We start from the raw sequence: 13,630 nt of genomic DNA, 5'->3' as shown, positions 1-13,630 counted from the left end.
GTCTCTCGGCTGGGGCTTTGTGACCAGTGCTCACTAGGTCGGCCGTGGTTGATGGAGTCTGTCTGTCCGTTGGGCTCACAGCCCTGTTCAGGTGTTCATGGCTGTCTGGTTTGCGCTTCGGAGGGTTTGGGTCACTAGGTACTCTACCATTCAGCTCTGTTTGGACTGTTCTCTGGTGGTTCTTGCCGGAACCACAGGGGGTTTGGTAAACCGTGTGGTTCCTGTCCGGGATGTGTCCTGCGTTCTGGTGGACAGCTGTCTCAGTTCATTCCTCTTCGTGGGTTGGCCAGTCGTCGCCAATTCGTTTTGTTGGCTCTGTTGGGCTTATGGACTCCTGGCCATGGACGTCTTCGGGTCGGCGTGGTCTAGGCGTCGCCCGTTTTGTGGCGCCCTTCCCACCTGCGAGGACTTCACGGTGGAGGCTTTCGGCAGGCCTGGTCGAGGTGGGGGGTACCTGTACCTCTTCTCCCGGTCCAGCTGTTGCTTTGGGTTCTGGCTCGGTTGCAGCCCATTCCCACGAGAACAGTCCTTATGGTTCCATGGTGGCCGGCCCGGCCTTCTTTTCAGACGCTGCTTGATAGGTGTCCGTACCCGGGGCGTTTTTCCTGAGGCTTCGCCTCTTTCAGCAGGCCGAATCGGTCCTGTCCGTGACTGGTTCGGCCTTCTCCTTGGCTCTTCGCGTCTGGTATTTTGACGCAGGTTTCACCATCTCTATGGTGTTCAGGTGGCTTTGTTGACGGTGTCCCACCTGCGAGCTTCGTCTTGGAGACAGTATGACGTTTATTACGTTTTCTCGCGTTTTGTTTCCCCTCCGGCCTGCTCATGAGTCGCCTGAGCCATCCTGGTCCTTGTTCAGGGTGCCTTCTTATCTTCCCCTCAGTTTGTGGTAGCCCCTTCGGTTTCAGTTTCCTCCTCTTGGGTACTGGTGGTAGCTTTATTGGTGTGCAGCCTTTCTCTGTCCTGGCGACGGTTGAGACGGCTGCTTTCCGGAGGGGTTCTTGGGGTATTGGTACTTGTTTGGTTTGGCCGGGGGGTGCGTCCTGTGTTGTCCGGTTGTGCTTTTTGCTGTTGCCGGCATACCGTGCCTGGGGATGCGCTGTGGTTGATCCGGTTCCTTCGTTCCCTGTTTTCAGGGCTCGGGTCTCCCAGGTCATCCGCAGTGTTTTCCTTCTTCCTGCGGTCTGTCTTTGCGCCCGTGCTGTTCAGACGTTTGCAGCTTTTGCTGCTGTGTTGGTGACGTCTCGGGCTCATTTCGGGCGCAGGGATTTGTGGGTAGCACAGGTTTTTGGCTGCCCATCCATATGTGCGTCTGTTCTTGGGCGTTCTTGTTGCCTTGGGTCGCAGGTTTGCGACCGGTTGTCTTGGCTTTGCGTTGCAGAGTTTGTGGCGGCCGCCTCCCGGGTTAGCCCTTTCTTTTCCTTCTCTTTGGGTATGAAGCTCCAGGGAGCCGTAGGGGCTCCCCACAGAAAACCAGCGTTGAATGTAATGAAACGCCATTTTCTGGGTGAGCCCCGGAGGCTCCCTGGAAACCCTCCCTCCCACCGGTCGGCGGTTTTTTCGCGTTGGTTGAAGCTTAGCTTCCGAACTGGAGCTTGGCAGCCGGCGCGGTAGGTCCGGGGCTCCCCCCTCCCCCTCGCCCTTCCGGGGTGGGGAGGGCTGCGCGGACGATCGGCGCGGCAGTAAAGTGTGATGTTTGCTTGTTTGCTTGTTTCCTTGGGATTGTAGGGAGTTTTCTACCTCTCTGTTCGGTTTTTGTTGTAGTTTCTTACCATGTGGGGTTTGTTTTGTTACGCCTACCTTTCTGGGTGCCTAACCCCGGTCGATGGCAGATAAGGAAAACCCCCAACCATATGGGGTTTTCCAGGGCCGCTCCCTGAAACCTCTCTGAAGGGGCCAGGTTCTGGCGCTGGTCCCTGGTAGGTCTGAACTCCTTAGCTAATGTCCCGGTCTAACATAACATACATTAGCCCGATAAGCTCCAGGGAGCCTCCGGGACTCACCCAGAAAATGGCGTTTCATTACATTCAACGCTGGTTTTTTTTTAAGTTTTCATGATAAAAGGCTTCTGGAAGAGTGTAGTTCATATGGAAAACATAAGTCATTTGCTGGAAGGTCTTCGTAGTTAAATTTGTGATTGATAACAGCATAATATTTTGTTATGAAGATTGTACATTTAATATTACAATGCAAAGAATGTGAATAATGAATTTCTTATATAGTGTATTAGGAGCTTTTCTTAAGTTTCAAAATAATTATTGTATTTGCAGGATATGGACATGTTGATGCACGAGTTAAGAAATGCTAGATTTTTTGACGTGTTTGAGTACAACGGAGTAGAACAACAGTGGGGCTGCTTCCTCTGCAACCACCCAGATCGTGCTAGAGGCTTTGTTGACGTAAGCATATATCTCTTTTTACTTACATTTTATTATAATGTCAGAGATGCAGTAATGTTCATGGAAGCACAACAACAAAATTAACAGCAGCAATAGCTGCCACAGTGGCTACACAGCAATAATAACAACAACAATACACTGCATCCCTCAATCCAATCAGTTCAGTCCTGATAATGGTAGGAAATGTAGAATTGATCAGGCATTTAATCAGACCTCACTACTGTACCTCAAAAGTAATAATTTTATGTATGACAATTCATTACAGTAGTTCACAGCTTTTCTGGATACCTTAAACTAATATACTAATATTCAAACAGAATATTGTTTGAGTAGATGATGAGTCACAATAATGTGGCTGAAGATATGATGACCAAAGCACACGCCAGAAGTTGAAAAAATTATGGCGTTTCAGTCCATCCTGGACTATTATCAAGTCATATGTGTGGACACACATCTTGATAATGGTCCAGGATGGACTGAAACATTGTTGTTTCTTCATCTAATGGTGTGTCGTTTGGTCGTCATTGTTTGAGTATTAGCAATACAAAATCAGCATTGAATGTAATGAAATGCCAATTTCTGGGTGAGCCCCAGTGGCTCCCTGAAGCTACTGTATTGATATGGTGCCAGACTATAAGGTGCCGTCAGCCACCAAGTTCTTATTGGCCTAACTGGAACCACTGACCAGTACCTGGCCCCCTTAGAGAGGTACAGGAAACAGTGGTATAGTACTATGAAAAGTTTTTTGTAAATTTATTCATAGCTGCCACTACAAAGGGAAGGCACCCAGGAAGTCAACAGAACAAATCACTGCTAGGTTAGAAATGAGACCGAAAATAAAATTGCTTCTAATAAAGCAATGATTTAATTTGTTTCTAATAGGGCAATAAAGCCTTGGTGGGAGGCATCTTGTGTGTTGCAGGTGTTTCTTGGGGGTTCTTTTAAGTCCATCAGTGCATGCCTCTTCACTCCTGTCCTTCCCTGTGACATGGGTCATGTGCAGCTGCATGCTCAGGTTCTCCTCCTGTTGGCTGATTTGGTTACCAATGACCTGTGTACCTGCTCACACTTGGCTTCTGTTGTGCACTTCTTGAGCCTCCTAGAGCTTCAGTCTGTTTGGCTCTTGGAGAATGCTGGGTCACTTGGTGTGATTCCTCTTGCAGGTGTTATCGTCTCTGCTGCTTTGGCATAAGCTCTGTTTATTTTTTTTCCTCCCATCTCACATGTTAGCAGACTGTGCTGGCCCACTCTTTGTACTCAGCATGGGTTCTGGCACTTACTTCAGCTTTTGCCTTTAGTTTGTTGTTATTTCCTGAGGATATTGTTTCCCAGTCTTTGTTGGCTGTGGCTGTTTGGATGCTGGCCTGTTATTGATTTGTTGTGTTCAGGAGATCGATCTGGCTTTTCCAGGTATTTGGCCACGCCAGGGCATCGCCCATTGTTGGTTTGAGGTGGGTCTACTGTGGTGCCAGTAGCTGGGTCGAATGTGCTTCTACAGGCCTCGTCTTCTTTGTCTGGTTGGCACCGTGTTCATTCTGATCAAAAGGCTGCATCTCGTGGTTTGTGCTGGCCCTTTGACAGGTCACTCCTTTGACAGGGGTAGGGATAGCCAAATGGCTATCTCTGTTTGCCAGCTCATGGTCTCCTGATTTGTGGACTTTTCAGGTCATATCTCTTGGCCTACGTTGGAGTTGGTCAGTCCCGTCTCTTTCAGAGGATTCGAGGCAGGCTCCCACTACTGGCCTTTGTCGGGTCATCTCAGAGTGGGTAAATTCAGATGTGGTCAAAATGATCTCGTCACTTTGGTGGGTTTCCCACCTGTTTTCAGTCCCAAAAGGGGATTGTTTGAACCTCCGGTTCATTCTCGATCTTTCCCGATTGAACCAGTTCATTCCTTGCCTCTCCTTTCAGGTGACTACATTGTCCCAGCTCCATCTCGCTCTTAAGCTGGATGATATCTTTGGACTTCCAGAATGTGTATTGACACGTCCCTATCCATCTGGGGTTTAGGAATTGGTTATATTTTGTCGGCAACAAGTTTTCCGCTTTTGGGTCCTCCCATTTGGGGTGAATCTTGCACCGCACATTTTTAAGTGTTTAACTCGGGTCATGGTGACACGTCTTCATTTGTTAGGTGTTCGGGAGTTGGCCTACCTTGATGACTGGCTGGTGTGGGCTCCCAGCCAGTCTGCTTGTCTGCTGGCCAGGGATCTGGTTCTTTCCTAGCTCGCTGGGTTCGGGTTCTTGGTGAACTGGAGGAAGTCCCAGCTGGTTCCATCCCTGGTTTGGACCTGGTTGGGCATGACTTGGGGCTTCTCTGTTGATGTTGCTTTCCCTGCCTCCTACAGACCTGCTCTGGCTGTAGCAATGGTGGCTGCTGGTGTTGAGGGGGAGCCGGGTGACTTGACAGCTGCTCAAGCAATTGTGTGGGAGTCTGAACTTTGCCCTTCTGGTTTATCTGTCGGTCAAAGTTTGGCTTCGGAGGCTGTTCTGGTTCCTTTGGGACAACCCCTTGTGCCAACGATGGCAATCGTTGAGTGCGAACTCCAGGAACCAGCTTCCTCTTCGGGTTTTTCGGTGTTTGTTTTTCCCTGGAACCTTCCTCCACCCTCTCTCGACGTATTAACAGATTCCTCGGCTGTTGGTTGGGGCTTTGTGACCAACGCTCACCAGTCCAGCCAAGGTTGTTGGCACCCACTCCTTTGTTGGGTGCACAGTACAGTGTGCGAGTTTGCAGCTGTTTGAAAGGCACTGTGAAGAGTTCGGATTCCTCTGGGCTTCATAATCCTGCTCCTTTTGGACTGTTCCCCCATGGTTTATTGTCTCAATCAGGGGGGGAGGGAGTCTCTTCAGTCTGTGGGCTCTTTGGGGTTAGTCGCTTTGAGTGGCTCGCCTGCCGAGTTCTCAGGGTTCGCATCTCACGTTCTGGGAGTGTCCAACATCCTGGCTGATGGTCTGTCTCAGTCCCTTCCTCTCTCCACGGAATGAACTGATGCATAAAATAGCTTTAGGGAGCCATCAGGGCTCACCCAGAAATATGCATTTCATTACATTCAATGCTGGTTTCTTGATGAAGTCATTACTTCTCAGAAATTTGGCTTGAGCTATGAATAAGAATTTCAAATACACAATTACTTTATTACTGTATTACTGTCTGATGATATTAATGTGTATTTATTACTTTGTCATTATTAGGAGGATACCCCAGTAATTGAAGGACAGCTGAAGGAAAAAAAAAGCAAGTGGAAAATCTTCCGAAAGTGGCGCACAAGATACTTTACTTTGTCAGGAGCACACCTTTCTTACAGAGGAGCTGGCACGGTAAATACTATTCAAGACTGTTGTTTCTCAGTTATAGATAAAACTTAATATTTTTAGTTACCATTCAGCTATTCCCTAAGGTAAGATTTTCTTGTGTCCCAACACATGCAAAGTCAGAGCAAGGGGAAGATTTATGCACCAGTGCCTCAGGGAAATTCTCAAACATCCCTGCAGGGTTACATTGATGCTAGGGAGTCACTGGAGACTACTCACTCCTACCCAGAATAACTGATAAAGGTCAAATTCTGAAAGTTCAAAGACCTTCTGAGCCATCCTTTGGTATCACAGATGGGCATCATTAAAAGTTCTTGCTAACTTCCAGTAGGCTAGTTTGGCCTATACAAGAATGTAAAAACAAAGTGTAAAAACACTTTGAAAATATTGCAAATGTTGATAGAAATGATCGACTTTTGAGAGTGCGAAAAGTGTTCAGTGATATCAGAGGGAAATTTCGTGATTATCTTGTACCTGGACAGAATGTTGTCATTGATGAATCCCTAGTTCTCTTCAAGGGACGTCTTCTCTTCAAACAGTACATCCCATCAAAACGGCACAGTTTTGGCCTCAAATTTTTTGTACTGTGCGACTGTGAAACCAGAATGAGGATCAATATGATATTATATTCTGGTACAGACGTAGACATACCCGCACAGGACCCTCACGGGTTTTCTTTCAGTGTAGTGAAGACGCTAATGGAACCACTGCTGAACAAGGGGCACGTTCTGAACACTGACAATTATTATTCGAGCCCCTTGGTAACAAAGTTCTTGCTTAAACATAACACGGGCGTGTGGGGCACCATAATGACACATAGGAAAGAAATGCCATTTTTTGACAATTATATTGGTGTAGGTGATTGTGAACTTAGAACTGAGCAAACTAATTCCATCTTTATTGCACATTTTTATTCAGAGGGCCTGTCTCGCCAGTTATCTGAATTTTATTCGAACATGCCCAAATTGGGAAACAGGCATATTCGGAAAGAAGGCATCCATAAAGCACGTGGCTGTCTTTATCACTGGCAGTTTTAGATATCACTAAACTACAAAACTACAAAAATGCTGGGAACTTCACAGTTATTAGAGAAGGCTTTTCATGAACAACTTATAGGTTTGGGTACATACAGTATGTTTAATTATTTAAATTGTTGTAATCATCATCAATATCACAATCACAATATCACTGTCATATTATCATCAATGTTATCAGTTACAGTATCATAAATACCAAAATTAACTTCAAGACCGTTATTAATATATATTTTCAAAATACAGTAAGCACAGAAATTATGAATCATTTTATAAACAGGAGCAGGACAAGTTGGAAGAGAAAGGTGGCATTGATGTGCATCAGATACGCAGCGTCAAGGTCAACAGAGGTGGTAGCAGACACATTCCCAAGGCTTTTGAAATATTCACAGATAACAAGTCTTTCGTATTAAAAGCTAAGGTGAGTTGGTTAAAAGAATTTAACTTAACTTTTACACTGTTCAAAAAATTAGAAACTGATGACTTCCTCTTGTGGGGGGAGCTCTGTCGGCTCCCTGGAGCTATCCAGGCTGATATGTATCTATTAGCTTTCTGGCATCAGTCAAAATGCATGGAGTTCTTGCCTACCGGGAACCATGAGCCAGAACCTGGCCTCCGCAGAGAATCATGAGGAGCAGTGGCCTATAGAAATCCCCGTGTGGTTGAAAGCATTCTATGTCTGCCATCAACCGGGGTCTGGCACCCAGAAAGATAGGCGCCCCAAAACAAACCCCTATTTCTACCTCAACGGCTGGTCGGTGTGGGCTCCCAGCCAGTCTGCTTGTTTGCTAGCCAAGGAGCTGGTTCTTTCCCAGCTCACCGGGTAAGGTTCCTGGTGAACTGGATGAAGTCTCAATTGGTTTCATCGCAGGTTAAGACCTGGTTGGGCCTAGTTTGGGATTCTTAGACAGCGACGTTTTCTGTTTTCTCTGTAACCTTGCTCTGGCTGCAGTCCCGCCATTGGCTGCTGCTGAGGGGGACCCAGGTGACTGCAGTTGCTCAAGCAGCTGGGCTGGAGTCTGAACTTTGCCTTTCTGTTTCAACCGTTGGACAGGGTTTGGCTCTGGAGGCTGTCCTGATATCTTCGGAGCAGCCCGTTTCACCACTCTCACGATTGCTGGGTCCAGTCCCCAGTGTCTTTTCGCCAATTTCTGCATCACAGGCTTCCTCTTTGGGTTTTTTGGTGTTGATGCCATGGTGCTTTCCTCCTCTTTCCCCCCTCTCTTGATATTTTTACGAATGCCTTTGTAGTAGGTTGGGGCTTTGTGTCCAGTGCTCACCAGTTCAGCCAATGTCGTTGGCAGCTGTCCCTTTGTCATGCTTATAGCACAGTGCAGGAGTTTATGGTAATGTGGCAAGCACTGTGGAGGGTTCAGATTCCTCGGGGCTCAGTGATTTAGCTCCATTCGGACTGTTCCTTGTGTGGTTCATTGTTTCAACTGGGTGGGAAGGTTTATTCAGTCTGTGCCTCTTTGGAGCTGGTCGATTCAGGTAGCTCTTCTGCAGAGTTCTTGGGGTTTGGCTTTCTGCACTGTTCATGTTCAGGGAATATCCAACATCCTGGCTGACAGTCTGTCTCGTTTCATTCCCATTTCCATGGAAGGGACTGTTGATGCTGATTCCTTCATTTGGTTTTCCTTGGCGTACGAGCTATTAGATACTTACCTAAGTGTAGTTACAGGATGTGAGCTACATTCGTGGTGTCCCGTCTTCCCAGTACTCTTTGTCGTATAACACATTGAAACTATTCACAGTTTTGGCCTCCACCACCTTCTCACTTAACTAAACCATCTACCACTCTGCAAAACAAAACTTTCTAATATTTTTTTGGCATCTTTATTTCCTTAGCTTGAATCAGTGTCCTCTTGTTCAGGAATTCTTCTTTGTCACTTTGGTAAATTTCTGTAAGTATTTTGTAAGTGATCATATCACCTGTTTTTCTTCTAATATCTAGTTTTAGCATATTTAACGCCGCTAGTCTCGCCTTGTAACTCTTGTTTTTCAATTCCGGAAGCCATTTTGTGCATGCCATTGCACCTTTTCCAGTTTATTTATGTGCCTGACAGCTGAGTGGATAGCACTCGGGATTCATAGTCCTGAAGTTCCGGGTTCGATCTCCGGTGGAGATGGAAACAAATGGGGAGAGTTTCTTTCACCCTGATGCACTTATTCACCTAGCAGAAAATAGATACCTAGGAGTTAGACAGCTGCTACAGGCTGTTTCCTGGGGGAGGGGGGTGTAACAAAAAAGAGACCTGGTAGAGGACCTGGCCGCTAGGACGCTAAGCCCTGAAATCATGTCAAGATAACCTCAAGATATGCTTTTTGAGATTTAAGCACCATACAACTGCTGCATATTAAAATTTTGATCTCACGAAAGTCATGAGCAATTTCTTTAATATTTCACCATCCATATAATTAAAAGCAAGTGTGAATATGTGGGTCGGCTTGGTCTCGGCATCTGCCTATTGTGGCGCCTGGTTTAAAGGTGCCAATGTTTAAACTAGTTGATATGATAATAAAGAACTTCCTGAGCAGTGTTTGGAAATCTATGTACAGTGGAACCTCTATTAACGAGTGGCTCTATTAACGAGTTTTTCCAGTAACGAGCAAGCCACTCGCAGCAAATTTGTCTCTATTGACGAGCTCGCCTCTATTAACGAGTGAAACCACATGGCGCTTCCTAGCGTCTCGCGGGTTCTCGCAAATTCTCGGATGCCTCCGACGCCAGTGTTGTTGTATCTCACACGACAAGCATCCCTCTGGATTTATTTGAGCTTTTCTTTGGGTTTTTAGTGGTTTTGCGACTACAATTTGTAACACACGATGTCTCCAAAGAAGCTACTTGCTAAAGATAGTGTTGTCAAGAGGAAGAAAGACACAATTACTGTGGATTTAAAGAAGGAAATTATAGCAAAGCATGAGTGTGGTGTCTGTGTGATTGATCTCACAAGGAAGTATGGCAGGTCCTCATCAACAATTTACACCTTTAGTAAGGGAATGAGGAGGTAAGGGAGGATGCTGCCTCTTCCACTGAGATCAGGGAAGTGTTTGGAATGTTTGAAAAGGTGAACGCATTCTTGGAAAAGCTGCCCTGATAAAGCAGTGACAACCTGGTGTGTGAAAATGTTTGATTAATTTATCACTTTGTGATAACACTTTATGAAAGTGTTATCACTTTCGCAGGTATATGTCGCTTGAATGTAACACACTTTTTTTCTCTTGAATGCACCCAAACACCGCTCTCAAGCGTCATTTGAGCAAATATTTCTATAAAATCCAATTCTTATCCGATCGAGATGGGGATTGTATACATGTTTGCCATGAAATTTCCGTTTTCTTTAATAACCACATTGCCTATTTGAGAAAACGGCATTGTATTGTATCTTCGTGGTAAGACTATTATATTGTTGACACAACGAGTGTAATCAACGTAGTTTTTTATTTGGTGCTGGTCTAACGCATCCTTGTGTGACATTTGAAATGAAATTTGGGTGAAATTCCCAAGAAGAGAGAGTCTGCTTGACTCAGAGGTGGATTCTCCTTCCACACCATAACCCTTCTCATCCTTTCTACCTCCCCATCGTCTCCCTCAAGCCAGCAACTACTCTTCATAAGGTAAAGTAAATATTAAAACACTACAACAAAACATTTATATTTACATGTGCAATATTATATTTACATAAAAAAAGTCATACAAGTATGGATGTTTTTGGGAGTGGAACGGATTAAATTTATTTCCTTTATTTTAAATGGGGAAATTTGTTTCCAAAGACGAGTTTTCCAGGTAACGAGCTCGGTGCCAGAACGGATTAAACTCGTTAATAGAGGTTCCACTGTAGTTCTATTTTGATTACCCTTTTAATACTAAAGTTTATGAATAAATACCCATGCAGAATTTGTGTATTCAAATGTATTTGTGTAAAGCAGTACAGTTCATTGTTGTTAAACTTGCCAGGACTCCAGTAATGCAGAGGAGTGGATACGATGCTTGTCGATTGTGGTTGCTCACTCTCATGCTCGGGAGGAACAAAGTCACGGGCTGCTGAAGACGACCACATCTATTCCCCGCAGCTTTATGTATGGCTATCACTCGTCTAACATGCGGACGGCTGTGTAAGCTCTAGTTTTAAGCAAGTGGTTGACATGTCAAAGTAAATTGTTATCAGTGAAGAGAAGTCTCGAGATCTCCATACCCATGTTATTCGGTACTGACCAAAAAGTGTTAATTCTTTTTAAATTAATTGTTGAACCATGCAAGTTAAATGAAATTTTATATAAATGTTAATATTGTATTAGAATTTGTTATATGATATAATATTTATGCCCAAAAATCTATTTTTGACAGATAAAATTATTTGATTTTATTGTTTGAAGATTGTAATGAGTTATGCAAAATGATTCATTTGGTCTAAGGTTTGAATGACACTGACAAAGACAGTAATTAACAAGTTGTTTGGAAGGTATAATGTGTAAAGTGTTTTTCCTACTTGTGGTCTAAACTGAGCATGTGCAGCTTATTATAAGTGCTCAGATAATATCTAAACCACTGCAGGAAAAATCTGCATTGACCTTACTTATTTCCAAAAATTATAGTTTGAAATTATTTGCTCTGATTCCATTGTCAGTATAAACTAAATTACTTTCATTGAAATCATTCATTTCAAGTGTGGCAGCTAATTGGTCTCATAGTATAACCAAAGAACCTCTTTCCTGTATATTTTCTTTCCAGCTGATGAGTGTAGAGAAATCTCGCGTGTTGACTGTGGTTTTCCTCTCAGGTGTTGATGTTACCCTACTTCTTCAACACTGTGGAGTGTTTCACTTGCATTTCACTTTTCTTTTCATTTTTTCTTTTAAGTATCCCAAGCTTTCTCCTCTTTCTATCTTGCGTAATAAAGCTCAGCCACACCCACTCCTGACACCCACACCCATACCTGACACCCACACCCACTCCTGACACCCACACCTGACACCCACACCCACTCCTGACACCCACACCCACTCCTGACACCCACACCCACTCCTGACACCCACACCTGACACCCACACTGACTCCTGACACCCACTCCTGACACCCACACCCACAGCCCATTCCAGACACTCACAGCCCACTACACACACACACACACACACACACACACACACACACACACACACACACACACACACACACACACACACACACACACACACACACACACACACGCACGCACGCACACTCCCTCCCTCACTCCCTCTCACTTTCTCTCTCTCTCTCTTTCTCTTTTTCTCTTTCTCACTTTCTCTCTCCCCCCCCCCTCCCTCTTAAACAAAATAACATTTTAACTGTTGTTAATTTTCTTGTGGATAGTTTGTATCCTGTGTAAATACCTTGTAGCATCTTAGAGGATGAAATAACAGTAAATCTGTTAATCTTTCCATTTTAGTTTTCAGCATTTTGTCAGCAATGTGACATCTTCAGGAATTTGTGCCATACACTAAAAGCACAGGTATACTAAGGTTACATGCACAACAAAAATCACATTAACATGATTATCAATGAGAAAATCAGTAGGAGCCTTGAGGAGGAATCGAACCTATGCTCTGGGAACTCTCGAGGAAATGTCTTAGACCACTATGCCACGACATGGTCAAAAGTCATGCAACCTGGAGGCTTCAGCTGAATCCTCTTGGAATTGACATTGCTTAATACTGTATTAAGTAATCCCCTTATTCTTTGTTGCGCTTTATGATTAAGGAGAGTTAGGAGAGAATGCTTAAGGAGAGTTAGGTGAATTGTAGGGTGAGTGAACCCACTTTTATAAATGTCTGTGTTTCTGCGTGTAAGCTTAGTATACCTGTGTCTTTAGTGTAGAACGTATATCCTTTCGTATCGCTGATGAAACATCGGACAATAAAATGGAAAGATTAAGTGATTTAGTATTTCTTTCCCCTACATGGCAGAAGGTATTTATGTAGAATGGAAAATATCCATAAGAAAATTAACAATTGTCAAAATGCAGTTGTGTTTAACATTATACATGAATGTATATAATGTTCTAATCATGTCCACAGGTATATAAACACACAGCCACCTTCCCTAGGCCTTTCCTTTTATTTCATTGCATTTGTTAAGTGTTCTATATTTACATATGATGCTTAAGGTTGCTGACTTGATTGTGGTGCAATATATATATTATTACCTCACATTAAATTAAGCTGCACTTACATGTAACTCTAAGACTTGTCAAATTACTATTTTTTTACATTATGGTGGTTTTTGAGCAAGATATCAAACTATAGGTGAGAGTTAGAAAGCAGAGAACAAACTGAATCAAATTACAGTACTACATATGATTACGACATTGTGACAGTTAGGCAGCTTTCGTTACCATTTTCACCGACTTGAACGAAACCGTTTCATAAAGTATGTTCCATTTGATATGTATATAAAGCAACCAAAATGTTGTTGCTATGATTTTGATAATTAACTGAAGCATTTTCCAACATTTATTATTTTAGATATAGGAATTGATGTTCAAACCAAATATATATTTGTAACCGCCCTCTTACTGGTGTCTTTACCAGAAACATCATAGTGATAATATAGCATAAAGTAGCTAAGTGCCAGTTGGTCTGTCCTTGTAATGTTGTTACCAGGTTCAAATATTGTGCCTTCCATCATTGTTTTTAACTTATACAATAATTTTGTATATATTATAGTATATTGTATTGTTCATTATACTGTATGTTATATATATATATATATATATATATATATATATATATATATATATATATATATATATATATATATATATATATATGTATATATATATGTATGTATGTATGTATGTATGTATGTATGTATATGTATATATATATATGGTGGCATACCTGGAA

General features: G+C 43.4%; 1 protein-coding gene across 9 annotated transcripts in view; it reads left to right on the top strand.

Annotated features, from left to right (window-relative positions):
* melt (ventricular zone expressed PH domain-containing protein melted) overlaps positions 1-13,295 on the top strand; it is a 63,612-nt gene extending 50,317 nt beyond the window's left edge. For all 9 annotated transcript variants that reach the window (XM_069326557.1, XM_069326561.1, XM_069326562.1 and 6 more), the window contains exons 18-21: positions 2,268-2,396; positions 5,592-5,717; positions 7,026-7,166; positions 10,704-13,295. In XM_069326557.1, the coding sequence (XP_069182658.1) occupies positions 2,268-2,396; positions 5,592-5,717; positions 7,026-7,166; positions 10,704-10,865 (558 nt within the window). In that variant the 3' untranslated portion in view covers positions 10,866-13,295. The remainder of the gene's footprint in view (positions 1-2,267; positions 2,397-5,591; positions 5,718-7,025; positions 7,167-10,703) is intronic.
* Positions 13,296-13,630: the final 335 nt, after the last annotated feature.

This window comes from Procambarus clarkii, chromosome 18 (genome assembly GCF_040958095.1).
Source record: "Procambarus clarkii isolate CNS0578487 chromosome 18, FALCON_Pclarkii_2.0, whole genome shotgun sequence".
Classification (NCBI taxonomy): Eukaryota; Metazoa; Arthropoda; class Malacostraca; order Decapoda; family Cambaridae; genus Procambarus; species Procambarus clarkii.
Note: the sequence above shows the minus strand (reverse complement) of the source record. Positions and strands in the feature narration are given on the sequence as shown.